The following is a 26475-nucleotide window of genomic DNA, read 5'->3' as shown; positions in this document are numbered from 1 at the left end:
GTACGCCTAGTCGGTGACACCGACTATCCGACTATGTTTACGACTGCTGTCGTAACCTCGAAGCCGCAACGTTTTCACTGTCCTTCAAGCCAAGCTTCTTTAGGGGTGATGACATTCGATTGCAAGTCAAATGAACCCAGTAAGCTTTCCATCGGATTACTGTGCCTCGCCAGCATCCCGATGCACACGATACACAGTTTGAACCTGTCTTCCTATACATCCGACCTCCTATTCGACTCACGGCGTCTCGTTTTCAAGGGACAGGATATCCCCGACAGCGTCAAACTCCGAACGAGGTCTACCGTCCCCCGTTGTAGTATGACCTCTAGACTCCATCATGTGGACGACAGATGAGCCATGGGCCCACTGCTCATCACGCTTTGTGAACCGTACCTGACTCGGCTTCTTGAAAACGGTCGATTTTCCTGCTTCCGGAGCCCCCTCTGCCAAAACCAGAACCAGCCCATGGCTTCTACAGACTGCATCCACTTCTAGGGCAGAATGGCAACCTACTGACGTCTTCGCCTCAACCTATAGTCAGTGTAGAAATTTCCAACTCACCGCTAGAAACTCTTGTTCCCGCGGTCTGGATGACGATGGGTCAGTCATCCCTTGCCTCCCACCTCCTAAGGGGTAGCCGGAACTGCTCCAGCCGCAACAGCCAGCTGTCAATCCTGCACTGCATGAGGCCTCAGTGGAAGCATCTCCATTGTCTTTGCACCCGAGTCGGCGGCCCGCTGCCATCTTAACATTTGGCAACTCGATTCGACTTGAAAACCATCCCGGATCTCCTTTGCCCTGCGTCGTCCGAATTCGACCTCGTCCAATCAAAGCCCACCACCTTCTAGATCCCAAACAAACTTGTCACAAGTGCTCGTTGATCAGCCCCTCGAGGTGTAGCGCACAGACCTTACAGATGGACCTTTGTTGCCAAGAAGCTCTATAGAAACTCGTCTGCTTCATCTGCTTCGAGCCTTCGACGAGTGACGATGGCTTTTTGACCAGTGGCATCGGTCAAGGAAACGGAATGGTGGGTATATCCTAAAGACGCTTCGCCTGAACTGGACCGGAGCGAAGAAATTGTCTGCAAGGGACGCACCCTCAAGTTTCTAGACCAAAAAAATGGCACAGCCTCCAGAGTTTCAGCCTCCGACCTTGACCGAACTTGGCGACCTCTCCACGCAGCCCGTAGCCGGGCCGTTCACACATAGCGGTCGTCATATCCTTCACGGCCGGGCCCCCGGAAGTCTGAGCACCTCGCGTTAACTTGCCCTTAGCCTATTGATCTATCCAAGATCCGACCACAATGCTCTGACCCTCTCGCCAGCTTTGCCGTGCTTGCGTTGGCGGACTGGCGAATTGGCGTTACAAGGGCCATGTTTCTAATCTGGCCAAGGGAAAGTTTCCTGAAATCGCCTCGCGTTTCCCTAAAGGCCCTTCTCCACGTCCGATCATTCACGGCTACGCATCCCCAGAGTTGCGTCCCGACGCGCCCTCCCCTCCAGACGTTCCCGCTGTCATGGACCATATCTAATTGACCTCTCTGCTTTGTTTCTTTTTTGCGTTCAGTTTCCTCTGGCAGACCATTGCTCAGTAGCAATACCCTCATATTAAACTGGCCGAGTTCGCAGTGTCATTCGTTCTTGTTTTTGTTCGTTCTTATATACCTTTTCCGAGCTATGGCGTTGACTGTGAAGCAGCTCAATGCGGATGCTTCCTTCCTCCTCACCTTTGAGCCCATTGTGCCCGAGTCACTTCCTGGCATTGCTCCAAGACCGTTCAGAATTTTGATGGACCCATGGATCACAGGGCCTTCCACCATATTTCACTCGATCCTGTCAACTGCAACACACAAAGAGTGCCCATGCGTGTGCTCCCTACAGCATCTCCCGGAGCCCGACCTCGTCATCATCAGCCAGCACAAGAGCGACCACTGCAATGAGGCAACGCTCCGCCAGCTCCCGGCCAGCGGCACGAGGACGCTGATATTGGCGGAGCCGGCGGCGGCCAAGGTGATCCGGAGCTGGAAGTACTTCGACAAGGATAAGGTCTTTGCGATTCCGCGGTGGGAAGATCCGCAGGCCACGGGGAAGCAGACGGTCATCCGGGTGAAGGTGCCTCCCTTTTTCCCGGGCGGCGAGCCGGGTGAGGTCACAGTCGCCTTTATCCCACAGCGGAGGGACTTTAAGGGCTTGCACGCCGCCATCGGCATCACGTACCGCCCGCCACCGACGTGGCCGCGGTTCCCTCACCTCATGACGCCCCCAAGAACACCAGTCTCGCTACGGACCACGGCCAGCGCCTCGTCCCTTCGATTGGGATCTGGATCTCACCACCACCACCAAAAAACAAAGAACTCGTCCGCCTACCTCAGCCTGCCGACGCCGCCCGAGACACCGCCCAGCAGCCGGTCCCTGCGCTCCGTCCGGTCCGCCGCGTCCATCACCCCAGACGCCCGCGACCGACGAGCCGTCTCGGTCATCTTTTCGCCGCACGGCATCTCGTACCGCTGCCTGGAGAAGTACGCCCACACGCACCTCAAAGCCGAGGCCGCGCTGCCGCTGACGGCGCTGCTGCACTGCTTCGATACCGTGTCGAATCCCTGGTGGCTCGGCGGGAATATCTCGGCGGGCATGCCGGCGGGCCAGGAGACTGCGGCGGCGCTCGGGGCGAGGGCGTGGGTTAGCACGCACGACGGGGACAAGGATGTCAGGGGTTTGGTGACGAAGATGCTGCGGACGAAGAAGTATACCCAGAAGCAGGTTACCCATCATTCTTCTTCTTCTTCGGGGGAAAGAAAGCGCGGCGACAGGCTGGATCGCGAGAGGGCTAGCGACCAGGACAAGAGGGACAAGGCCAAGGGGTCCAAGAGCACCGATGTTCTTGTCCTCGGCGTCGGCGAGGAGGTCGCCATGACGAGGGAAGGCGTCTGGAACGTCGAGTCCGGCGCGAGGGTTCTCTCCTCCCCTCCGCCATCGTCTTTGTCTTCGTTGTCCAAGAGTCTGCTTGGGAACGGAAAGGGGTTAAAGGGGCGGGCGAGGGGACGGGGCTTGCCTCCGGTTGATACCACGGCTAAATATGGGCCCCGCTGATGGAAAAGAACGGGACACGCGTGATCCCGATTTGCGGAGACCGGGGCGGAGTTGCGGGTTTTATATATCCTCTCCCGGGTCAACCCCGGGTCTGTTTGTGTTTGGCCTATGGATACTTTCTTTCATTTGTTATATGAGGCAGCGAAGCGGGACACGAAAAAGGAGATATACCCACCCTTTCTTTGGAAAGGAGATACCATCACAGGTATATAATTAACAACTTATTAATCAGATATGAATAGGGAGGAGATGGATAATCAAAGGGGGTTGGGAGTGCAGCGGGATTTCGGGTTAGGCGTCTAAGGGGTATGCCCGCCCAGGAAGGCGAGGCGTTTCCTATCAGTACTGGGGATATGGGCCAACTAGAGCCTTTCGATTTGAGGAATGAAGAGTGGTAGCCATCTGAGGGACACAGGATCAATACCGAGTAATACATGTCGCTGTTTCATATGATCCCTATTGTGTATTTGATTTCCATCTCAATGAGTGATCATACGACAAAGCCTCGAGTGAAACTCGTACAACTTTCCTGTAGGCTACGTGGACCACTACGTATACCATAACGAAGACATCAACGAAGAGACCAACAAATTTAGAAGGCGTACCCTACGATTAGACAAACCGTCTCCCTCCCTCGGAAGAGCCTGCCCAGTACAACCCCTTTCTCCCAGCAAGCTGATGAAGACCGGATGCGATTCTGTCATGTGAGAAAGGGGGCACATATTTCCTAATACAAACTGCGAAGACTATCAGCTGCAACCCATGAACCAGTGGTCTGGCCTTGCTGAGCTGGCATTTTTTTTTTTTGGAGCAGCACCAGCTGAAAGACATGAGCATGTTATAACGTCTGGCCTTGTGTCTATCAATATGGAATGTCAAGATGGAAAAGAATACCCATACAGATTTCCTGATTATAATCAGACTGGAACATGAAGGGGATACGTATGTTACAGACTGCAGGAGAAATCTCAATCAGCTACATAAAGGACGGGAATCCTTTCTACCCTGCATAGCGAGCCTGATCCCTACAGGCAACGCCACCGCTATTAGAAGAATATACTTTATAACATAGCTGACGAACTTGCCCTAGTAAGACTTGAACATTTTCGACTGATGATTAAAAACCCGCTCTCTCTTTAACAATTTATAGCTGACAACGTAAGTTTCTAAAAGCCATCAGCTACTGCACTACTAAAGAGATGCACGTTGCATGTGACACAGTCATAGAACCGGCACCGAGAATTGGGTGGGGACTGGAATAATCTACGACCGCTTGAGCAAAGACCTGCCCTCCCAATAAAAGCCTTGTAATTAGAGAGGAACGTCCACTGGCTGATGGATTGCCAACACGCCTCAAAATCTACACGCCGGTCGTACTCGCATGGGTTCGGCACACAAGCTACTGCGTGAACTCACTCCTCTTCACCTAACGTCCTCACCAAGACTAAAGATAGACGTTGGTGAATACGGAGACGATCAGGCGTGGAAGTCTGATGAAACCAAGAAGTAAAGAACACTTGGTCTTGGGTGTGTGAGCGCATGTATACACGTTCATCGCAGCTCTGCGTCACGAAGGCCGAGTAACCGCTACCGGCTCCATCTCTGATCGCCGCCGCTGCCGCGGCTTCAAACCTTTTTGCCTCGTGTTTAATCCTTCTGAAAGAGAACGCCGGAGTTCAGAGAGAGCTCATGGGTTATTTATACGATCAGGGTTTGTAGTTCGCGGTGTCGCTTTGGTCCATCTACCATTGCCCGTAAAGGAGGGGGTTATGATTCACGCTGAAGTAGCTTTCGTTTAGTACATGATTCTTTCTCCGTCTCAGCTTCCAAGAATCCGTTCGGCTTTTGTCAATAGGTATGAGAGCGCAAAAAAAAAAAAAAACAACACAAAGGGGTGTTGGAAGTAATTCGCATATCAGAAGACGAAGAAATGCATATTCAGTTTAAGCCTATAATTACCCAAAGAGGTGCTGAGGTTAGTTGTTCAACACAAGGCAATTGTTCTCTCTTTTTGGGGCGCAGAGTCCAGAATAGTCTTGTCCCAGGCAGTTTTTCTTCTAAAAAAAAGGGCTCTAGAACCATTCTGCTTCTTAGGTCAGGTTCCAACTTCTGGCGTCCTTGGCATGTTGAAACACCAACGCATATGAAAGAGATCGAATCGAATCTAGTCGAGAGACGGACTGCCGGCTCAAGTACGACTGACCTCGTACAATAGCGAAACACGAAGATCTCTTCGACAGTGATCAAGCCCGATACTACTATTCATCCGCCCAGCCACCAAGGAGGCTTCTTCCTGGAAGGGCAGCCGATGACCATGAAGGAGCGAATCGACACGTGGGACAAAGGGTGGTGAGTATGATGCTCATCAAAACTTCAATGCAATGCCTGATATCTTGCTTGAGTTACTGCCATGATTTCCACCTCAGATGATTCCCATATCATGCATTCAATCCTGAGTTCCACCCCTTGTGAGTAGAGTGCCAAATCCAGACGATATACCTCTCCATTACCTGCACCCATTCACCCGGGGTATCTAATATTCCCATCTGAACAACGCGTCTTCTTCTTTTTCCTCTGCTTTAAATCATGGAGACAACGTCTCCTTTGCAGTCCAACATTGCCTGCCTGACCGTGTGGAAAGCTACCCCATGCGACGTGGCCCAAAAGTGTATTCGGGCCATTCCAGCCCTTGGGTCTTGTAGTCCACGTCTAGACTCTCTTTTTGCCAGACCTACTTGAGCTGCTTGAGAATCTCCGTCAAAAAGTCCTCGAAGCTGAGGGTGATGTAACCGTCTCTGTCGTCATCGTACTTCTTGAACACGTCCGTCATGCGCTTCAGAGAAATGCAAGCCTGGACGAAGAGATCGAAGGACATAACACCTTCCCCACGCTTGTCGTACGTCCGGAAGAGAAGCTCGACGAAACCAGGGCTGAGACGGTAACGGAAAGCAACGAGGGCGTTGGTGAACTCGCCGAGGGAAATGTTTCCAGATCGGTCGGCGTCGAATCGGTCAAACAGAGTGCGCCACGACGCAAGGAAGGACCAGAGGCCGCAAAATTCGGCGAATCCAATAGTGCCACTGCGATCGGAATCGAACATGCGGATCATCATGCGAACTGTCTGAGGGTCGAAAGCAGTCCAGTCACCGTTGACGAGGGCAGTTGACAGCTCCCGCTCGGACAGCTGGCCAGTGCCTGTAGACAGTCATTAGTTGACGGATGTTGCAAAAGGGCGTCGGCAGCATCACTCACCATCCTTATCGACCGCTCGGAATAGGGGCAGCAGTGTCGGATCTGCGCCGTCTGCGCTCATATCAGGAGCGGGAGAAGGAGGCGGCCGGGAGTTGGGGGGTGGCCGGGGCTGGGCGTTCGGGCGGGGGTTGCCCGTCGGAGGAGGAGAGCTGACGCCGTACATGTTGGGGCTGGGTCGGCGATGGTCGTTCCGAGGATCGGGACGGTGGTACTCGTCGCGAGGGACGGCTGGAAGCTTATTTTCGTAGCGAGGCTGGGAGTGTTGCTGAGGATGCTGCTGGGAAGGCTGCTGGGAAGGTGCCTGGGCAGCGCCGCCCTTCTATGATGGAAATGTTAGTTTATCTGCAAGATGCGCGATCCAGGGGGTGACGGGTGCCGATGGGATGAATGTAGTAGAAATGTCGTCAGGTGACCGGAGGCCGAGGGCGCAAACGTACCTGTTCGGGTTCCGCGAACCTAGGAGGGGGTTAGCATGGCGGGGTAAAGAAGGAGATTGGGTATTTAGACCATGAACAATGGGCTAGATGAATGGTGTGTTGTGCAACGTACCTTGGAAGTTCATCGGGGTTGTAGGGTCTGTTGTACGCCATTGCGAAAATTGGTGCGGATTCGGAGCAAGCAAAAGTTCAAGAGAAGGAAGAGAAGGGTCTTTGGAGGCGAGACTGGATTGAGGCTCCTGGGGTATATGAAGCTGGCGAGGTGGGGGGGATTACTGTGGGCAGAGAGAGCAGAGGGGAGCCGCAGTAGCTGTATGTAAAAGCCAAGAGAGAATGATGGGTTATGGAACCTGGAAGCAAGCAGGGGAGCGGAACCGCGACTCAACGTCAGGCGGCAGTCGGCACGCTAGTCAAGAGGTAGGGCTGGGTGGCCGGTGGGTTAGGCTGCGGCGAAGGAGGACAAAGTGCCAATCGGGCCTTGAGCTCAGTAAAGAGAATGCAGAAATTGGTTTCAGCCGCACGCCGAATGTGCAGTGAGGCTTGGGCTGAGTATGGGTGGTTTGCTGATGTCCAAGGTAGTAGTTGCGGTCGTAGGTTGACTTATGCTGGAGGTGGTTATCGCGGTGTGTAAGGTAAGGCTTTCTTTCGACCTCTCTTCAGTCAGGGTGGAGGAGGGGAAGGAATGCAGACGGGCAATAAATGACAGGTCGCGGAGATGACGAAGAGGAGGGGGAGGCTGCTATCTGGCCTTGTAAAACAAGACTAAACAGACAGCAAAGAGATGGGAGCTCTCGGCAAACGGAAGACCGGACAAGACAGCTTCTTTTTTTGGGGGTGCGCGGGATGGCACGAGCGGTGATGTGCAGGGAAGATACGTGTATTATTGATGACAGGAGGTGTTGGAAGAAGCCGAAGGCTCGGTGTGCGTATGAGTCGGGGCCTGGGTCACGTCACGAAACAGATTGGACAGAATTGGGTACAATGCGCAAGCGTTGTGGCGGTTTACGGCTTCGCGGTGCACTTGAGAGATTGCGAATGGATTAAAAAAAAAAGGACACCATAGGCCAGCGGGAGTGCGGGAGACGGGATGAACAGGCGATGGTTTGCAAAGTCAGCCTCTTGAGTGGATGTGTGCGAAATTGCATTTCTGGGGATACGGGCTAAAAACAGAACAAGAACGAGCTCCAAATGATTTCTTTGCTCGCTTTTGGATTCTGATGCCTGTTTTTGCTCCTTCCCTTTTATTCTTCTGTATGGAGTACGGAGTACATAGTAAGGTACCTTACGGATACCAGGCACCGGGGAAGGTACGGATACGCCAGGGCTGTCTGCCTCTCTCCCGATACCCTACTGGTTCCATATTTCCGTACGTATTATCCTGTCTTCTTTCGTCATCTCTCGACTTCCTTCAGCAATTTGCCATTCAGTCAGTTCATCAATCGTCAGAGCCACCCATCAGAGTCATTGTCAGTCAAGTCAGTCTAGTCTGTGCCCAGCTCGGTTTCGTGGCCCCGCCACGTTCGCCTGGTGTTCCTGGTTCTGTGGCTATCGGGTGGATTTACTAAGCCAACGCCGCACCGGGGCTAGGGGGGGGGGGGGATGCGAGCTATTGATTGAGAAAAGCAGATAGGATGGGAAAGAATACCCATTGCAATCACAGACAACATTGAACACTGAACGTTTTAGATCTCAGAGAAAGAGACGGGCAGGTCCGCGCAAATCCCGTCAGAAGAAAACACCCACGAGGGCTCTAGCGCGGGACAGCTCGGCCACATACGCGCTTAGCGTACGGATAATTCGTATCTTCAATACCGTTATTGCTAAGGTAGTTTGACTTAGCTTACCTGCCTCTGTCTTTGTGTGGGTGATGACATGCGTGGTGCACTACGGAGTAGGTACTTAGTTTTGTTCCCTGTATCCACTAAATGGCCCCAAGGGGTCTTTTCTTCGTCTCGGGACCGGGTACGTGATACGATCCAGATACAGATCGCGACCGGAGCCATAGAAAGGGGTCCTGCGTAGTCCTGCACACTTTAAATTTCAGCCTGGAGCCTCCTTCTTTTTTCTTTCTTTTTTCTTCGTCTCCCCAATCATTGCAATCGCCCACCGACCGCACTGCGCATCCCTAAGGCTTCAGCTTGATCATCAGACAAGTGCTGCCTCGGAATGGAGCCTGAGAGGTGTGGGATACGGTATACTCCGTACCTTACGGATACTTGCCGTATTGAGTAAGTTTTGACAGGATTCAGGACCAGCAATGAACGTCGGACCATGCGTTAGAGGGGTACGTATACACGTAATTGAGAGTACTCCGTACTTACCTATCTGAATGACACTTATTCCTTACAACTCCGGGCTCTCCCACACACCACACACACTCACACACACTTGAGGTAACGGGAAAGTCCTCTACACCATCGGGCCGGGCGGCATGACAACCATCTGAGATTGAGCTGGTGGTTGAGGTGTATCCCCATTTAAGCTTATTTCACCATGGCACGTTCACTCGCCAGCACCCGAGGTGAGATGATCTGGCCAGTTGGCAGGTGTCCGTCCCTCTTCTGACCTTGGCCTCGCACCAGTAATCACCTCACTCGTCAGTAAGGTGAGGTAGTTCGACCTGATGGATCTTGCATGTGGACAACTGCCATGCGCCTCATCTCTAGGCAGTGGGTGCTTTGAGGCCCTCTCTTCGTCTTCGAATCATCGTGTATGCGTGACCGTCCACAGTCAGCCCGTACCACCCTAACATCCTTCCCTTCCATTGAGTCTGCGAGTCTGCCCTGCCTGCCCCACCACAGCCCCGGCACCAATGCCCCTCCCCAGAACGCCGAGCCTCCAGCACGGGACGCCGGCAAGCGGGATTGCGTATGCTTTCCAGCTTTTTTGCAGATTCGCGGCCATCAACTCGACCTGCCCGTTCTTTCTCGATCACTTGGAACACCTCCGTCTCCCTCTCCAGTCTTCCATTTCTTCCCCGCCTTCTAATTCCAAAATCGTATGTACCGTCATCTCCTTCTCTTCAAGACCACGCCCCGATTCACTTTACCCTACCTCACATAGGCCCGCCACTTTGACTTTTCCGCCTGGCCCGTTTTAGACCCCCCAGTCCCCTCCCCTTCTAGAACACTTCCTCTTCCTCTTCCTCTTGCTTCTCCTCCTCCTCTTCCTCATCGTCTTGCTCGTCCACCTCTCTTCATTACCCCTCAAATCTGACCTTTCCCGTCGTGTTCTGTTCTGTTTGTTTGCCTGTCTGCTTGTCTGTCTACCTATCTCCAACATGTGTACGCGCGGCTTCATGCGGTCCCCTCACACAACTCCCACCTCGGCCCTTGCGGTTTGCCGCTCTGGGGCGTCACCAATGGCTTTCGTAACCTTCGGCCCTCACGCGCCTGGGCAAGTGCCCTGAGAGATCGATCCAAGCTGGATCGCCGAGCTGCCTCTGCCGCTTCTCTTTTATGTTTTGTGTGTGTGTGTGTGCAGGGTCCGAAGCGAGTTACACCGGAGTGGGACTGATTTGCTCGAAATTCCTCCAGACTTTGGCATCGTGAACACCAGTTGTAACACTCTTCTCAAGTGTAGGTATTCACCTCGAATCCACGGTGGACAGCAACAACTGGACTGTCATCTCTCATATCCCGTCTCTTCGCCTTCTTCGTGTTGTACATCGTCTCAGGCAGACTTCAAATATACGACAGCCGGCATGCCCGACACCGACCTCTCCACCAACGGCAGCGGCGAGTTCTGGCTGTACGGTTATGGGTACGTTCTCGACCTTTCGAGATCACCCTCGATCCCTGCCGCTCTCCCTACTGGGCTGGACTGGACTGGGCTGCTCTTGTCCTCCAGCTCCTCCCGCCCTCCCGCATGGCGCACGCATCCCTGCCTGCCGTAGACAAGCCTCACACATGTCGGTGCTAACGTTACAAACCCCGTCTTCCAGGAGTCTGATATGGAAGCCTCCGCCGCACTTCGGTTAGCCTCACCTCGTCCACACCACACCCCCCTTCTATCCTCCTTCTCCTCCTCCTCCTCCTCCTCCTTCTCCTCCTGCCCCTTGCCGCCATCCGAGCCGTCGGCTGATCTATGTTGTCCACCCCCCACAGATAGAAGAATCCCTGGATGGGTGACAGGATACGTCCGTCGCTTCTGGCAGGTTCGTCTCTCCCTTACCTCCCCCGGGCGTGCCGTCTCATCCAGCCCCGTGGAACACAAGGCCACCTTGCGTCCCTAGTGCCCGCTGCGACCAATGCTTATTTCCACTTCACGTCCTGCCTCCCCCTCGTCTCCACTAGTCTCACTAACACCTCACGCAGGCAAGGTAACCACTTGACCCTCAAGGGCTTTATAACACCCGCCATCTTGTCCCACATCAAGACGTCCTGACCCCTTCACTAGTCAAGACCACAGAGGCACACCCGAGGCTCCTGGCCGTGTTGTCACGCTCATAGAGCGCTCGTTCTGGGAGCAGCTGACCGACCACCACGACTCGGCACCTGAACGCGTCTGGGGTGTCGCCTACCGTATCAAGGCAGACAAGGTCGCCGAAGTCAAGGACTATCTTGACATTCGCGAGATCAACGGCTACACGATCCACTACGCCCCTTTCTACCCAGCTGATGGCTCCAAGCCAATCCGCACACTTGTGTATATTGGCACCCCGGACAATGACCAGTTTGTCGGACCACAGGATCCTCAGGCTCTCGCCGCCCACATCCGTAAGAGCCGCGGCCCGAGTGGGCTAAACATCGACTACCTTCTTGGCCTCGAAGAAGCTCTTGACGGACTGAGCCCGGAGAGTGGCGACGTCCACATCACCGACCTCTCCAACAGAGTGCGGGCCATCATCTCCGCCGAGGAGACATCCCACGATGCTACGCAACCACCGCTGTCAGCCGTCGGCGGTACTTTCAAGCAAGAAACCAGTGTCAAGGAACAGGAGGAGACTGAAAAGACAGACTGAAGAGTTTTTCTGCACATTCTTTCGCCTCTTCTTTTTTTTCCCCCTTTGAAAATCAAGCCTCTGCCCACCCAACCCCTTTTTTCAACCTTTCCCCTTTGGCCGTGGTGCAACAACGCCTTGGAGCCCATGTCAACCAACATTCTTTATTCAGAACATTCAACACATAGAGAGTCAATCAAGAGAGACAGTCAGGCAGACATGTAGCGTTAGACCACAAATCCGTTGGCGTCCACGATGAATCCGACAACACTCTGCATCATTCCCAAATACAAACCCACATCGCCGCCCACCCATACTCCACAAGGATCACCGGAAAAGGAACCATCACCGCATGCGGAAAACACACCCAGACTTTAGTGGCAGCAACCATTTTGGGGCAACAAGGGTGAAGATCAAGGACAGAAGCAGAAAACCATTCCAATTGAGAAGACTAGGCCGTTACCAACCCTTTTGACCGCGGGTTGGGGTTTTATTTTCCAGAGATCCAGTGCAACAGAAGAACCGGGTATTGTGTTGCAGCGAAGAATATCACCAAAGCTCGATCGAACCAACGGGCGCGCACACGAACGTCTGTCAGACTCGGAGCAGTTGAGCGTCGGCAACATGTCTTGGCCGCATGTTCCCGAGTTGCGAAAACCGACAACTAGCGGGCAACGAATCTCCGAAATCTAGCGAGCGCTAATAGCCTCGGCCGCCCTGGGGCTGCTGAGACGGGTCGGCGTATCCGTAGGGAGCCTGGGGCGCGTAGCCATCTATGAGGTATTAGCAAGACGAATCAGCAACAGAGACGACATCGTCAACTCACCCTGGGGAGGAGCACCGCCGTAGGGCTGCTGAGGGGGGTAGCCGCGGCCGTAAGCAGGCTGCTGCTGCTGGTAGCCCATGTTGGGAACGCCGTATCCACCGGGAGCGCCTCCGTAAGGCACAGGGGGCGCGCCGTAGCCGCCACGTCCACCACCGCCGCCGAAGCCGCCGCGGTAGCCACCGCCACCGCGGGGACCGTTGTCAGAGGCCTTATCAACGCGAATAGTGCGTCCGTCAAACCTGTCAAGTTCATGTGTTAGTCGGCTGAAGGGTTCCCACGATCATTGCGCCGGGACAAGCAAGCAATGGAAAGCAGTTTCGCAAAGGCAGCGTACTCGACGTTGTTCATGGCAGCAATGGCCTTCTGAGCGTCACTATCCTGAGTGTAGCGGACGAAGCCGAATCCACGGCTGCGGCCAGTGTCGCGGTCCTTCACAACGACCTTCAAGCAGGGGAAGAATAGCGGTCAGATCTCTCTCTCTCTCTCTTTCTCACGCACAAAAATGGACCCTCTCTCTTTTCGTTTTTACTGGAATGTTGGGACAAAGTGTCTCTCCATGGTCTATGGCGACGCCATTCTCAAGAAAGTTTCTTCGGACCGGGCGATCAGTACTTACAGCTTCCTCAACGGCACCAAACTCCTCAAACTTCTGTCTGAGAGTGCCTTCCTCAGTGTGCCATGCAAGGCCGCTGTTGGAAATCTTGTCAGCAAAAGTTTATTTGATATTGTCGACGTGCACAATGCGCCAGCGCAAGAGGGGGGAAACGTACCCAATAAAGAGCTTGGACATGATGATGGTAGAGTAATGTGTCTTGTTTCTTGCAAAGAGATTGCTGAACTATCTGTTTGTCTTGCGAGTTAGGATCTGTTCAACAAAAAAAGTCCGAGGGAGGCTGCAATGCATAAATGCAAGTGGTTTCTGTGTGGCGCCAAGCGGGGTTCTTGATGGCGAGGGAAGAAAGTCAAGGGACGAAAGCGCTCCTTTTGGCACTTCTCGGTTGAGCATGCGAGTCAATATTGGGAGACTTCGCATCCACCTGTGCAGCAAAGAGACGAGGCAGTGTCCAGTGATGGCCTTTGTCACTTGACGATAGCGCGCAAAGTGGCCCGACATGGGCGACAAAGCAAACGTACAATTTCCAGGCCGGAGGATGGCAGTGCGAGATGGAAAGCAGATGGGGTTGTGGGCTGTGTCAAACAAAGAGGTTTGCAGTCGCCGCCACGGGATGAGAGGAAAGAAAAAAGAGAGAGAGACTCCGTTGACCGTTGGAAGAGGCCGAGGTGTGTATTGATTTGTTGCAGTATTTTTTCCGAGGAGAGTGAGGGATTGAGGGAAGTGAGATACGGACCTGGTGGTTGGAATTAGGTGGGCGGTGTTGGTGTTGGTGTTGGTAGGAGTGTGGTGATTGTGATGATAGACGTCAAGATTGAGACTGGGCTTTGATGGATCGAAAAAAGGAAGGAGGGGGTGAGAAGGAGAAGAGTGAGAAAGGCCACCTTGAGGGGAGAAAGGAAATGCTGGTTAGCGGGAAATTTCTGAATGGATGGAGGGAAAGGGCGTTGAGGCAGTGCAAAAAGGGCCCAAGGCAAGGCAGGTAAGGTTTGGTGTGTATGAGTGTGGGAGTGGGAGTGGAAGGCGAGTTGACTGGACAGGAATGGCTGCCGTAAGGCAAGGTAAGGTAAGGAAAGGTAAGGTAGGCAAGGTGCTCCGTTACCCGCACTCCGTACTTCGTACCTTACACACAGCAAATGGGAAGAGGCAAGGTAGGAGCGGAACGGGGAACGGGGGGTGAACGGGGGGACGAGGGAAGGTGAGGGGCACCAGCAGCAGGCGTTGCCTCTTGCTCTTGCTTCCTGAGGTGCAACAAATTGCTTGCGAGGTAGGTATTCCCAATGACCCCATTTGCGGCTTGCCGTCGCTGGTCCCAGCCAAACACTTGTCCGTTGTCTTCCGTGCTTGTCGCCGCCGCCGGCTGTTCTTGATCGGATTGGGACTGGAAGGCGCCGTGCGGGCACGATGCGAGATGGACAACAGCTCGTGGCGGGAACGTGGAGGGGTCCAACGAGTCGGGGCAAGTGGAGGAGGAGGGGTGGTTCAATTCAATTGACCGACGGGCAACAAGACGTCTTGAATGACGGCATGCAAGGTACCTTTCCTCGCTAATGACTATGACCAGGTACAATGGTAAACGGCAGGGTTGGTTGGTCTCGGCCTGAGGCGACAGGAACGGGCAAAGAATAAGACAGAAAAGAAAGAAAGAAAAAAGTACAACGGAAACAGTTTTTTTTTTGTTTCTAAGGGGAAAAAACGAACCGTGTTCGTATCTTTGGAAAAGACCCATAGAGAGGAAAAGAGAGATAGAGAGAGAGGTAAAAGACGCGTTGGATAGCGGAAACATACCTGTTTGTGATTGGTTCCCGGCACCCAATATCTCGAGTCGAATTCCTGTGATGGATTCGAAAATGCGTTGAGAGAAAGGTCGAGAAAGTGGAACAAAGACGTAGTAATATTCTCGGAGTAGGTAAATGGAAAAATCACAATGCGGGACAAAAGCCGGTAGGAATCCTTTCCCTCTCCTCAATAAGTCAGACCAAGTACCAGATCCCTGACGATAAGGTAGCAGTAGGCAAGGGGAATGGGGAACAAAAAAAAAAAAAAAGAGCTTCGGAAGCAGGGACAGGCGCAGGTCACTGTCGGATTCGAATAATCGCGCTTTTCTTTGTCGTTCTCTCGTTCCTTTTCCCACGGTCTTCGGTTTGTCCCCCCTCCATCCCGATTCTCAGGCGCGTCCCTGTTCCTCATATTATATGCGATGGACACAGGGTCCGCTGGGGCGAGTCCAACAGCGGCGGCGGCGAAAGGCAGGCCAAGATCAGTAGTATTTTCGATACATGCGATGTGAGCATGGCAATATGGAAAACTGACTTGCCTGCGGGGAGGAGGGCATGTAGGCACTTACGTACGGTACCTTGCCTCACCCTGAGAGGTACATGCGTCTTTCTTACAGGCCCGCTTGCTTCCTGGATCATTGCCGCCGCCGCTGCTGCTGTCGCTGTTGCTGCTGGAACGCCGCACACGAGGCAAGGGCCAAGACATCTGGGAGATCTGCCCGGGAAGAGGGACCCATGAAAATCCATCCATGAGCATCTAGTGTGGTGTCAAGGGGAGGGGGGTCCCCAAGAGGGGACCGCCCACATCCCAAATTCGGCTCTTCTGCGCAAGGGGGGGGTTGTGGAAGGGAAAAGGCCCAAAGGGCCAACGCCCATCAATGTTTCGACCAGAGCATAAGTGTGGTAGCAGGGTTAGCTTCCCCTCCCAAACAAGCATCAAACAGACGAAAAGCTCACATGTACATCCCCGCGATACTTCTGTCATCCATGACCGTCTTTTCTCTTGCCGCGAGACATACAACCCAGACGCGGCGCTGCCATTCGCATTCAGTCATTCTGAATCAGTCCAATCCAGCCAAGTGATATGCGAATGCCCCTTTGTATGCATGCCGCCCGTCAAACCGCCTTCGAGTGGATGTCTTTTTTTGAGAAACCACCATATCGCAGCTTTTTGGTTTCGATACCGAGCTGTCGCGGCCTGGCCTCGTGGACGTTGTCGCGTTCCGTAGCACTTCAACTCTGACAACGCAAGACGAGACGCACGCAATTACGCACTCGACCTCCAGGCAGCTGCTCTTCTGAGGCGTTCTGTCCATTCTGTGAGCTCTCGTCCGGGGCTCATGCCCCGTCAGCATTATCACCATCACCAGGAGCCAACGGCTTGTCGCTCAATGCGGTGCCAAGTACCGTGATGTCGAGAAACTCCACTGCTGCCCGTCCTTTGATACGGCTCATCATTGTGCCCAATGTGCTCACACTTGCGGTCGACCTGACTAACCAAGCGCCTGCAAGTGTGGTGGGATGAGATGCAGAGACCAGGACCACGGAAAGCTTCTTAAAACCCATGAACCCAGCTATTGCAGGGTGTGAGCAGGCGAAAAAGGCTTACTACCGGATCGCAGGCGAGGGGGAAAAGTTCGGCCATGGGAAATCAGCCCATGATGTACGATCTAGCTGCCCCTCCTTGCAGCCAGTCGAGTAATTCGCATCCGCACAGACGCCGGCGTTGCTAGTCTTTGGTGAGCCGCTAGATAGACGATGGTCGAGCTGAAGCTGGCAACGCCGACGAGGGGTATACTCCGTCGGCAGTCAGGCTGGGTTTCTGGAAGTTGGTTGAGAAAGAAGAGGGAGGGCAGTCGACAGGGTGCTATCCTAACAACAGAAAGAAACAGATTGGCATCTGTGTCCGCCATTATCGTGCTGGAAACACCTGCGCGAGACGACAGGCTTGGCCTGGTCACTTGCGGACGCACTGGACCAAGAGTGACACTCCTATTCGACCCCACACTTTGCACAGCCTCCTTCGACCATGCCCAGTTTGAAGCAAGATGAACATCTTGGAGCTGCAACATCATTCTCCAGCGTCCACCTTCTCCTGAAAGTGGAGTCTCCTAGTGTTGCACCTCGCTGCAGAGCCTGCAGAACCGGTTCTCGACTCGGCTTGCATTCCAGATGTGCGGCGTGACGGGCTCCGGGAGGCGGCCAATTCTGACTGATGCTCGAATGTGCGTCCCTATCCGTTTGATTTCGCCCGGCCAGCATATTGCGACATTCGCCGTACCCGTGCCGTCGCCGCTGCCCTTGCTGCGTCGTAGCGCAATTGACCATCTGTTTGCTGATATGTTCGTGCCATGCTGCTGGCGACTGCGAGTGCAGCCTTTATCCCACGCAGGCGTCCCGGAGAAAGCCTGGATGACTTCGATCGTCTTCTCACTCGTCAAACTTGTCCATGGGTGGTGTCGGTCTGTAGTCCGTCCCTGGCTTGTCGTCCAATGCGCTCCAGGGTTCTAGCCATTTGCTCTCGTCACGCTACCCTCGTCAACCTCGGCTTGCCGTTCCGCCGTGACCTTGGCCTAGATGCTTCTTTCTCATGCGCAAAGATGTGACCAAGTAGCTTTCTAAGGCGAGAGTTCCTTTGCCGGCATTAACTACTCATGCGAGGCGACACGCGAAGCAGTCCGTCTTGGGAGAGCTCTGGGGCCAGCAGCTAACAAGAAGTCGGTAAGCAACCTCTTTTTGGCGCAAAACGCTCAATGCCGTCGTCTCCTTGAGGCTCCACTCCCCGCGAGGCACTGACCAGCGAGAGGCCCATGAGCAGCCTTTGCGATGTGGGTGAATTTGCTGAAGTCGTGAAGTCAACCTCTCCTTGTGGATGCATCTTGTGGTCCAAGTTCTCCTTGCTAGTGGAGCTGGTCGATCCAGTGGAGACGTCGACGGCCGTCACCCCCTCTGTCGTATCGTCAACTTGGTTTGGCCACGACTGCCCCTCCCTCAAGTCACGCACGGCGCACAAACAACCCCTCAACTCTCCTCGACGTTCGACCTCGAGACATTCGGGACGTTTGGTACCTACTCGCCCGACAATTGTCCGTTTCGTGCGACGCGACATTAAATAACTTGACAATCCTGAGCCGCTCCCCAGACGTCAGCGCAACAACGACCAGTAGCAATACACCTTGGCGACGTCGGGCTCAGTCATATTAGTTGCCGTCCTTGCGACTCAGACTTTCAATTTAGTTTCATCGTCAACAATCGAGCAGCGCCGCCCTGAAAGAGTTTTGATATCGACTGTATGATGTGACGCAACGACGTGTCAACGGCTAGAGAACTTCATCAGTAGGGTCTAAAGTGGTGGAACCTTTAAACTACGTACCCATGGAAAGATAGCCGCCGTCATATGTCGCATGGGCCAGCGATTATGGGGGCCTTCAAGTCGAGAGATGGAGGGGCAACTTGGCCTCCGGAATGCCACCAGCAGGAAACCTAATGCACATGTCCGCGATCCAGCCGGGAATACCAAGGTTTGGGGATGGCTCCATGCTCCGGCAGCATTTAGATTTTCACACCGCTTGGTTGCTGCTCCCACGATGAGATTTTGGCTTTCGCAAGTTGAATATAGGTAGCTAATCGACGCATATCGTATAGTCGTACGCTCGCGGCAGGGCTGGCGGTTGGAAGGAGCACGGGGTTGTTCTCTGGGGATCCCAGTGACATTCGAAACTGCCAGGGACCGTCTATAATTAAAAGGTCTTGACCGGACGACGGTGAAACTTGCTGCGCCTTCTTCGAGGTCCACATCCTGATTTTTGGTTGCAAAAGCAAAGAGCTTGTTAGGGCCAGCGTCGTTATCGACACATATAGAGAGCTTGAGATACCGCTGCGCAATGACCTGTCCGGGGGGAGCTCTTGTAGCCACGTGCGTCGTCACGGACGATACGACCCTGCGAATTGTCTCTTGAGCTGATCTCCAAAGCTACTTGCACCTGACTGCACGCGATTTCTTGGGTACCCGATTCCCCGACGATTAGGCATTGTCGCCCAGAAACTCTCAAAGCGGACGGAGGATTGGCGACATCGAGCCCGGAGACAATGCTATAGCTCCGGTAAACTCTGGCAGACTCGCGCTCCGCATCTTTTCAAAGTCATGTGATGAATGCAGGCACAGCTTCTTGCCGCACTATTCGCATCGATGTGAAGTGGATTTGTTGGTAGACCAGGCGTGTATAACGTGCGAGATTCGTTTGAGCATATTTCGCGGCCACAGGCACAGGAGCCTGCATGTCCAGCTGTCAAGCATCTGTCAGGACGGGTCGAGAGCGGTACGGCTGCCCTCATCGCCAAGGTGGTGCTATCAATAGAACTCGGCCGGGTATTCGATACAGGACATGTTCCGTCTCTACAGGGCCATGTCTTGGCATTCTGAGACAGCCGCAACTTGAGGTTCGCGTCGCCTGCATATCAAGTGCGCCGGCCAGCCGATGATGGTTGTCGCTTGACCCAAGAAACAAAGCGGAATGGTCATGGTGTCATGCTGCCCGACGATGCCCTTCACGCGGGACTTCGCGAAATGAAATGTGCCAACTTGTCCCACCTGCCGCCGTGGGTGCGTCGAATCACGGCTTGGCCATATCAGAGCCTGGATTGAGCCACGGTTTACTTGTCCATATCCGTATGAACATGCTGCGGGTGTCTAGGGGTTTTTCCAGCGTCGTGTGTAGGCGTTCACCTTCTCTTCAGCTCACCCGTCTTACACGCCGGCACCTTCGGCGCTACGAATTTCGCGCTCGAGGTTGGCCTCTCATGGTATACCCGAAGGACATAGTTCAAGTCAGTTTCAAGGTAGGCGGCGAATCTCCCTCGCAGTCGTGGTAGCAAATTCCCCGAGATGGGAAAGCTTGGAAAGCATTGGGAGGCATCTGTGCAGAGGCGAAAAGCTGCTCAACAACTGTGGCCTGGGTGGGACTGCGTCTATTAGCCAAGACTCGTTTGGAATAAGAGCGGATGTCAACAGGTCTACTTTTGAAAACCTCGCATGCTAAGTGGCATCAGGTCGATTGAACCGGCGGAAGCAATGGTATCTAGGTGTGCCGAAAATGACATTGCATTGGAAGCTTGGAGACTAGAACCGACAGTCTGCAGATTTCGAGTGAGGTTGAATCCGGCCCACTTTCAGGCAAGTAATGGTACCTAGGAAATGGAAGGTATTGCCGCACGTCAGATCAAGATGGAAGGACCTCGGCCTTTGGGCTAGAGCCTAAAGGTTTCGTGCTTGCCCTGCCTAGTCTGCACAGCAATCTTAGCGCCTAATATCAGGTAAACCGTTCCTTCCTATGTGGGAACATCAGTCGACCTCTTTCTGTGTCGGAAGCGAGCTCCACATTGCCTATAACCTGCCTTACGTGAGCGAGGAACCTCTTTCTTCGCCTTGCAAAAGAAACGAAGAAAGGACCAAGTGAATTCGGGACTGGGAGAGAAATGCCATCCTCAGGGTACGGTGTGTTGGTATTTCCCATACCGTGTAGATAGCTATTGCCGTTCTACCAAGAATGTGCTTCCTAGAGACATGTTCGGCGTCGGGCTGAAGCTTCAAGGCTGGAAATGTCCAGACTACATGTGCCCGCCATAGTTTGCTCTTTTGAAGTTCTTTGGACCGTTAGTCTCTGTGGGCCCCAAACCTGCGCGGAAACAGAGCACGATGGGCAGTCGTGCGGCCAAGGATCATCAACTGGACCTGCATCGTCGCCAGTACGGCCGCTCTAGCGACAGACCCGTCGCAACAAGGCACCCATACCTGGAAGAAGAGCGGATGAGCCGTTCTAGGTCGAGAAGGGTGAACCAGGCTTCGGATGGCAGTCTACTCGAAACCGCCAGAAGTGACAATGACATTGTGGAAGACTGGCTTGCCAATGTCAGTCGTCGAGGCGTCGATACTAGAGAGTCCGCAAAGCGACTACAGTCAAATCAGGACAAGGGCAATGCTCAAACTCCAGAATGGAGGCCGCACGGGATCTCCCTCCAGAACGCTGTCCGAGGTGGTCATAAGCGCGCCCCATCACGAGATAGCTCCATCATCCCCGAGCCGATGACGAAGAAAGCCAGGCCATCTATAGCGGTAACTAGCCATGGGCCCATCCATCGCTCTCTTGTGACAGGAGTCACAGATTTCCCCATATCAGCAGATAGTTCCCCGCCCAGGTTTGAGAAACGAACGAGACACAAAACAAGAGAAGACCGTTACTATTCTCGGAAGAAGCCCAAGGAAAAGCGACGTAGGGCCCCTGAGGAGACTGCCAGGCGGTCGGAAGACGTGCCGAAGAAGCCAATCTTATCGGGCCGAGATGTCATGAACAGCTTCCAACCTGAAGCCGTTCTGAACGACAGGCTCACGGTGAGTAAGCATTGGATATCCAAGTAAATCTTGGTTAACGAATTTGTAGCTCCAGCCGTGCCTGACGCCAGGCCTCTTTCAAAATGGACAGATATCTTCGTCAAAGCCTGGTAAGTTTATTTACCTAGACATTCTGAACGCGCAACTAATTGTTGTAGTTGCAGACCTAGCCTATAACTCCATGTCTTCGGTCGAGCAGCCTCCATCACGCGAGTACTCGTGGCAACGACAGCAACGCTTAGAAGCCAAGGCTAGACAACGGCGAGAGATTGAGCTGGTGGAAATATCAACGTTTCTTTGTCGCAAGGAGACGCCTACAACAGGACACCCAATCGCCGGCCGAGGGCGATCTCGTGATGGCTACGAAGATCAGAAATCGGAGGACCGACTGCCTGAGAACCTTCCGGCGTGCGACGACCGTTTGTCAACTAGAAGCATTACGGGGTCAGATTATTTGAGAGACGACCAACGCTACCACATCCGCGACAAGACCTACGTGGCGCCAGCTCGACATGGTCGGTCAAGCAGTAGAGCTACGACTTATGTCACTTGGGCCACCAGTGGCAATCATCAAACATCCTTACCAGGCAACTCTTTCGACCGACACCACAGTAGTACCCCTGAGCCGATTAGAGAGGCGCTTCGAGAGACTGGTGTATTCGATGGTGCTGAGATAAATAGAAACGCTCGTGTCTCGTCGCATGATTTACGTCGACGCAAACAAGAGGTGCATCCTGATGGAGAGTCCAAGAACTTCGAAGCTTCCCGGAAACAGCCGATAATTATTCGGTATTTAGACAAGGGAGTCATGACTACAGACAAATCGCCACTTTCACCTAGCGTTCTGAAGCAATCCAGGAGTTTGTCAGTCGCTCGCGATTCTTTTGTGCTGGAGAATACGGCCGATACCAGGGCGGAGGTCTTGGTGGGCTCAACTACAGAAAAAGCGCTGAACGAGCCGTCTGGCGGCGAGATACACAAGGACTCCAACGGAGAGTCCTGTCGCAAGGCTGCCGCTCCTACGACACGATCATCCACGGCTATGCAAGCGTATTTGGTACCACCAACCATTGACCTCTCTGCGAAAACGCAAGCAACATCAAAGAATAATATCCAGGAAGCACAGACGATCATATCAAATATTGCTAAAGCAACTATGCCGGTAGCTGAAAAAAGTGACGTGTGTGCCAAGGGTGACGTCGAGCTCGGGCATGAAGCAACTGTCGACCAGTCTGATGAGCAATTCCTGGCGCCCGAACTGTCTGCCGTGCCTCCAGTACCTTGTTGGCAACATATAAGAGCCTCAGATGCTCTATCTGGAAGGGAAGAACCTAACCAGTCTGCCTTACCCGAAGAAGAACTACTTGACAACAACTCCTATAATCATCTGACCTATGAGATTGACCATTGGGGAGAAACCTTCTGGCCGCCACAGCTTTTTCCATGGACGACATCTCGGGTCAATCAACCAAAAAAGCCTCATAATTTTTCTCGCCCCCGAACAAATGGTCATGGTTCTATGACAAGGTTCAATCCGTCCCAGTTTCAACGGTCGGAAAGCATAATTGATTTCATTGCTCGCGTCGAACAGGAGGTACTGGGACCTGAGAGCCTAGGATACGTGGACAACCCCTCCGATGAGGCTCGCAGTTGGCAGCATGATGACCGACTCGGAGCGCCTTCAGACACGTTCAGAGAGGCTCGATCTCTGATACCGCAGGGTGTTTCGATCAACCAACCCCTCACAGAACCCGGTCGGCGGCACCCGGAGGACGCTTTCGGCCGAACGGAAGAGGAAGTATCCGAGATCAGATATCATGGCGAGCGACCCGATCAAAGTAACCAATACTGGGAACAGCAGCAAAAAAAACAGCCGGAGGACGACAAGTACGATAAAGACGAAAAGGAGGAAATGCTTGCCTTCTGGCGGCCAAATTACTTTCATTAGCGACGTAGTCTACTCAGGCTGCTGGTCCTTCCATTTCGTTCGGAGGCTTGCCACGTCTATATCACATCTTTCTGCTTTCGCAATTATCGCTTTCGCCTTTCCGGTCACCGGTGCGTCGATCATCATACCGTCCAACGTCCAGGCTCCACGGCCCGCGTTGCTAGCTTTCTCGTCTGCGATTGCAACACGCACTGCCCACTCGACCTCCTTTTCGCCAGGGGCAAACAGTTTCTGGACAAGTTCCACCTGGTTTGGATGTATACACTGCTTTCCATTGAAACCCATGGACTTTCCTCCGGTAGACTCCTCTTCTAGTCGCTTGAGGCCTTCTTCTCCCTTGTAGGAGGTGCAGACAAGGTCGATCGCACTAGGTAAGCCGGCGGCCTTGGCAGCAGTTACAATGGCGGAGCGTGCGTAGAGGAACTCGGTGAGGGATGGCGTTCTAGTCAACGACAAATCCAGGGCAAAGTCTTCGGCCGCAAAGATGAGACCACTAAGGTATGGCGACGCTTTGCAGATTTCTGAAAGGTTCATAACTGAACGTGCAGACTCGATCAAGGCGATGATTTTGATAGGATTTTGTGATGTCGCCGTGTGTCGTTCGGGGGCTACATGACGCAAAACATCGGTAACGTAAGTCAAATCGGCAGCGGAGTTGACCTTTGGAACAACGACAGCATCGATATTTGGGAGCGAGCCTAGAGATGTCAAGTCGTCCAGAGCAAACTTGGTCTCCACTGCATTGATTCGAACCGCCAATTCGCCTATAGAAGACGGCCGCGACTTATGCTTGGAGAGGAAAGACCGGAGCTGACCTCGAGCCTCTGACTTCAATGAGGGTGTCACAGAATCCTCAAGATCATATGTCACGTTGTCGGACTTTAGGCCCAGCGACTTGGTCAGCATCTTTTCCGATGATGAGGGCACTAGACTCGTCAGTTGAATTCTAGGTTGTCAGAGTCGCTGTAGTCACCATAAAGCAACGCCCGGCGGACAATTGAAGAGGACCTTGCCGCCATGATGATAGACCGTCGGATGCAATGCTACGACTTGGAATTGTGTAAGCCGTAGCCTATCACTCTTGAATTGATTAAGAAATTGGTTGAAGCAATGAATGATCGCTTATAGTGTTGATTGAGGTGATTGGCAAGTCTAGACACGATGAGACGCAGCTCTTGAACCTCTGGCACCAGCAAGTCGATGTTATTTTAAGGACCGATACTCGGTAACTCGAGTTCGGAACGGCTAGCTCAAGTCGGCTACTTGGATGCTGCCCGCAACAGGCAGTGAAGCTGGGGTGCATCTGATGATGTAATGCGAGCACTGGTCGGGACCTGGCGTTTCTGCCGGGCCAGACCGCTAAAGGACCCCTGGACACCGGTAGCGCTAATAATCAGGCGGGTCCCATGTACCAACCGGCCCCCTGGCGGAATAATTCAGCCTCCACCCGCCGAACAGCTTACCGTAGCTTCAACGGGTCTGGGCCAGTCGAACGCGCCTAGGAGGACAGCCAAGCTGGAATCCCACGCCTGCCCTGCGGCCCGCGCATTACGACAGCTGTACCATAACGAGTTTCTGGCCCTTTTTTCGATCAGTGCATCCCTCTCGTCCCCCTCGACTGTCATCAGAACCACGACATGCGCACGACGACGAAGAACAAACCAAACCCCTGATTGCGTCGTTATCATCTCCCATTTTGCCCAAAAAACCGAAGTTCGGCAATTGAAGTTATAAAGATACGATACCTACCTAGTGCGACGGCCCCCCATCGAAACGAACGATCGTCTTAGTCGACACACCGAGATGGAATCCCAACAGCAGCAAGATGCGCCAGGCTCCCTGAGCTGGCGGTTGAGCTCGCATCCCATCACCCTCTTGACCTTTCTTGCATTTCGGATATGTTAGTCACCCATCAAGCTCCTGGATTCCTTTCCACCGCCTTGATCTCTACTGGAACCTTGACTGACATGCTCTTGTGGGAACAGCAAGTGTACTCGTGTACTTCCTCGGTCTGTGGATCATCAGAAGCATGTACGTCGTCGCAAAGCTCCCCCCCCCCCCCCCTTCCCTTCTCGAACCTCGAAACGAAACCAATTCCACAAACCACCTCGAACTTCTCGAGCTGTTGTCTCCATCCATCAAACATGTCCTGGGCCAAGATACTCGCGTACCCACACCCACGGCGCTCATCGCAACAAACACTATGCCCTACATCCGTTTTGCTCTCGTTTGCTAACCATAACTTTCCCTTCCTCAGGATCATGATCTTCATCATCACCATCCTCCTCCTCGCCGCCGACTTTTACTACCTGAAGAACATTGCCGGCCGTCGACTCGTAGGACTGCGGTGGTGGAACGAGGTGGACGTGCAGACGGGCGACTCGCAGTGGGTCTTTGAGAGCAGCGAGCCCGGCACCAAGACGATCAACCCGACCGACAGCCGCTTCTTCTGGCTCGCGCTCTACGTCCAGCCCGTCCTCTGGATCCTGCTCGCCGTCTTTGCGCTCGTGAGGTTGCAGTTCCTGTGGCTGCCGCTCGTTGGTGAGTTTGCTCTCTTCCTCGAGACGTTTCTCTGGCTGGTCCACCGTCACCCCTTGGGATGATGGGTGTCAGACTTATTCTCCAGCTTTCGTTGCGATGATACTAGAGTCTTTCTGGGCGAAAATATTGTCTCGATACCGTAGCAAAAGCGTGCTAACTCTGGCGTGTGTTTGTAGTCATCGCCCTGGTCCTGACCATCATGAACGCCATGGCCTTTTCGAGATGCGACAAGTTCAGCCACGCGTCCAACATGGCCGGAAGCGCCCTGTACTCTGGCGGTCTGGCAGGGAGCATCGCGACCGGTATGGTCGGCCGCCTCTTCAACCGCGGTTAAAGTCGCATACACCCCTTTGGGGTCAAGAGCACGATCCTTGGGGGGAGGGGGTGTATCGGAGCAAGGGCTCGAATACAAAGCACCGCCCGTTTTCGCCGCAAGCCCCAGACGAAGAAGTGGCGAGGTTTGTGATATTGCTATACCCAAGCTGTATACTAGACATGTAAGCATGACTCGGAAGGTGTTTTTCAAATGATCAAAGGCTTTTTTTTTCTTCCATCTTTTCAAAAAGCAGCGTTGCATGTGTACTGTGTGTATTGAGAACGGTCTGCGATTCTTGCAAGAAGATCCCGGACTTTGGTCTGATTAATTTCATTGGCGCCT

General features: G+C 53.5%; 9 protein-coding genes across 9 annotated transcripts; 4 read left to right on the top strand and 5 right to left on the bottom strand.

The window, feature by feature from the left end:
• Window positions 1-1679: 1679 nt before the first annotated feature.
• CCOS01_15891 (uncharacterized protein) lies at window positions 1680-3092 on the top strand (the record flags this gene model as incomplete). Its single annotated transcript, XM_060464029.1, has 1 exon — window positions 1680-3092. The coding sequence occupies one exon, from the start codon at window positions 1680-1682 to the stop codon at window positions 3090-3092; it is 1413 nt and encodes a 470-aa protein (XP_060305410.1).
• A 2731-nt stretch (window positions 3093-5823) lies between these two features.
• Window positions 5824-6934, bottom strand: CCOS01_15890 (uncharacterized protein; the record flags this gene model as incomplete). The annotated part of the gene is made up of 4 exons (XM_060464028.1): window positions 5824-6287; window positions 6345-6663; window positions 6782-6800; window positions 6894-6934. 4 exons carry the CDS (start codon window positions 6932-6934, stop codon window positions 5824-5826), a joined length of 843 nt encoding a protein of 280 aa, XP_060305409.1.
• Window positions 6935-10484: 3550 nt separating this feature from the next.
• On the top strand, window positions 10485-11744 carry CCOS01_15889 (ChaC-like protein; the record flags this gene model as incomplete). Its single annotated transcript, XM_060464027.1, has 3 exons — window positions 10485-10543; window positions 10725-10756; window positions 11185-11744. The coding sequence occupies 3 exons, from the start codon at window positions 10485-10487 to the stop codon at window positions 11742-11744; spliced, it is 651 nt and encodes a 216-aa protein (XP_060305408.1).
• A 678-nt stretch (window positions 11745-12422) lies between these two features.
• CCOS01_15888 (RNA recognition domain-containing protein) lies at window positions 12423-13339 on the bottom strand (the record flags this gene model as incomplete). Its single annotated transcript, XM_060464026.1, has 5 exons — window positions 12423-12496; window positions 12550-12788; window positions 12884-12990; window positions 13166-13238; window positions 13320-13339. The coding sequence occupies 5 exons, from the start codon at window positions 13337-13339 to the stop codon at window positions 12423-12425; spliced, it is 513 nt and encodes a 170-aa protein (XP_060305407.1).
• Window positions 13340-14709: 1370 nt separating this feature from the next.
• CCOS01_15887 (uncharacterized protein) lies at window positions 14710-15687 on the bottom strand (the record flags this gene model as incomplete). Its single annotated transcript, XM_060464025.1, has 3 exons — window positions 14710-14844; window positions 14876-15126; window positions 15480-15687. The coding sequence occupies 3 exons, from the start codon at window positions 15685-15687 to the stop codon at window positions 14710-14712; spliced, it is 594 nt and encodes a 197-aa protein (XP_060305406.1).
• A 1364-nt stretch (window positions 15688-17051) lies between these two features.
• Window positions 17052-18049, bottom strand: CCOS01_15886 (uncharacterized protein; the record flags this gene model as incomplete). The annotated part of the gene is made up of 3 exons (XM_060464024.1): window positions 17052-17268; window positions 17375-17447; window positions 17689-18049. 3 exons carry the CDS (start codon window positions 18047-18049, stop codon window positions 17052-17054), a joined length of 651 nt encoding a protein of 216 aa, XP_060305405.1.
• Window positions 18050-20635: 2586 nt separating this feature from the next.
• CCOS01_15885 (uncharacterized protein) lies at window positions 20636-23276 on the top strand (the record flags this gene model as incomplete). Its single annotated transcript, XM_060464023.1, has 4 exons — window positions 20636-21328; window positions 21420-21438; window positions 21493-22604; window positions 22872-23276. The coding sequence occupies 4 exons, from the start codon at window positions 20636-20638 to the stop codon at window positions 23274-23276; spliced, it is 2229 nt and encodes a 742-aa protein (XP_060305404.1).
• A 9-nt stretch (window positions 23277-23285) lies between these two features.
• On the bottom strand, window positions 23286-24182 carry CCOS01_15884 (HpcH/HpaI aldolase/citrate lyase family protein; the record flags this gene model as incomplete). Its single annotated transcript, XM_060464022.1, has 1 exon — window positions 23286-24182. One exon carries the CDS (start codon window positions 24180-24182, stop codon window positions 23286-23288), a length of 897 nt encoding a protein of 298 aa, XP_060305403.1.
• Window positions 24183-25079: 897 nt separating this feature from the next.
• Window positions 25080-26151, top strand: CCOS01_15883 (golgi apparatus membrane protein TVP23; the record flags this gene model as incomplete). Its single annotated transcript, XM_060464021.1, has 4 exons — window positions 25080-25176; window positions 25262-25307; window positions 25534-25817; window positions 25994-26151. The coding sequence occupies 4 exons, from the start codon at window positions 25080-25082 to the stop codon at window positions 26149-26151; spliced, it is 585 nt and encodes a 194-aa protein (XP_060305402.1).
• Between the last annotated feature and the right edge of the window lie 324 nt (window positions 26152-26475).

Source organism: Colletotrichum costaricense (genome assembly GCF_030867565.1).
Source record: "Colletotrichum costaricense strain IMI 309622 chromosome Unknown Scaffold_26.1, whole genome shotgun sequence".
Classification (NCBI taxonomy): Eukaryota; Fungi; Ascomycota; class Sordariomycetes; order Glomerellales; family Glomerellaceae; genus Colletotrichum; species Colletotrichum costaricense.
The sequence above is the reverse complement of the archived record's forward strand: the minus strand, read 5'-3'. Positions and strand labels throughout refer to the sequence as shown.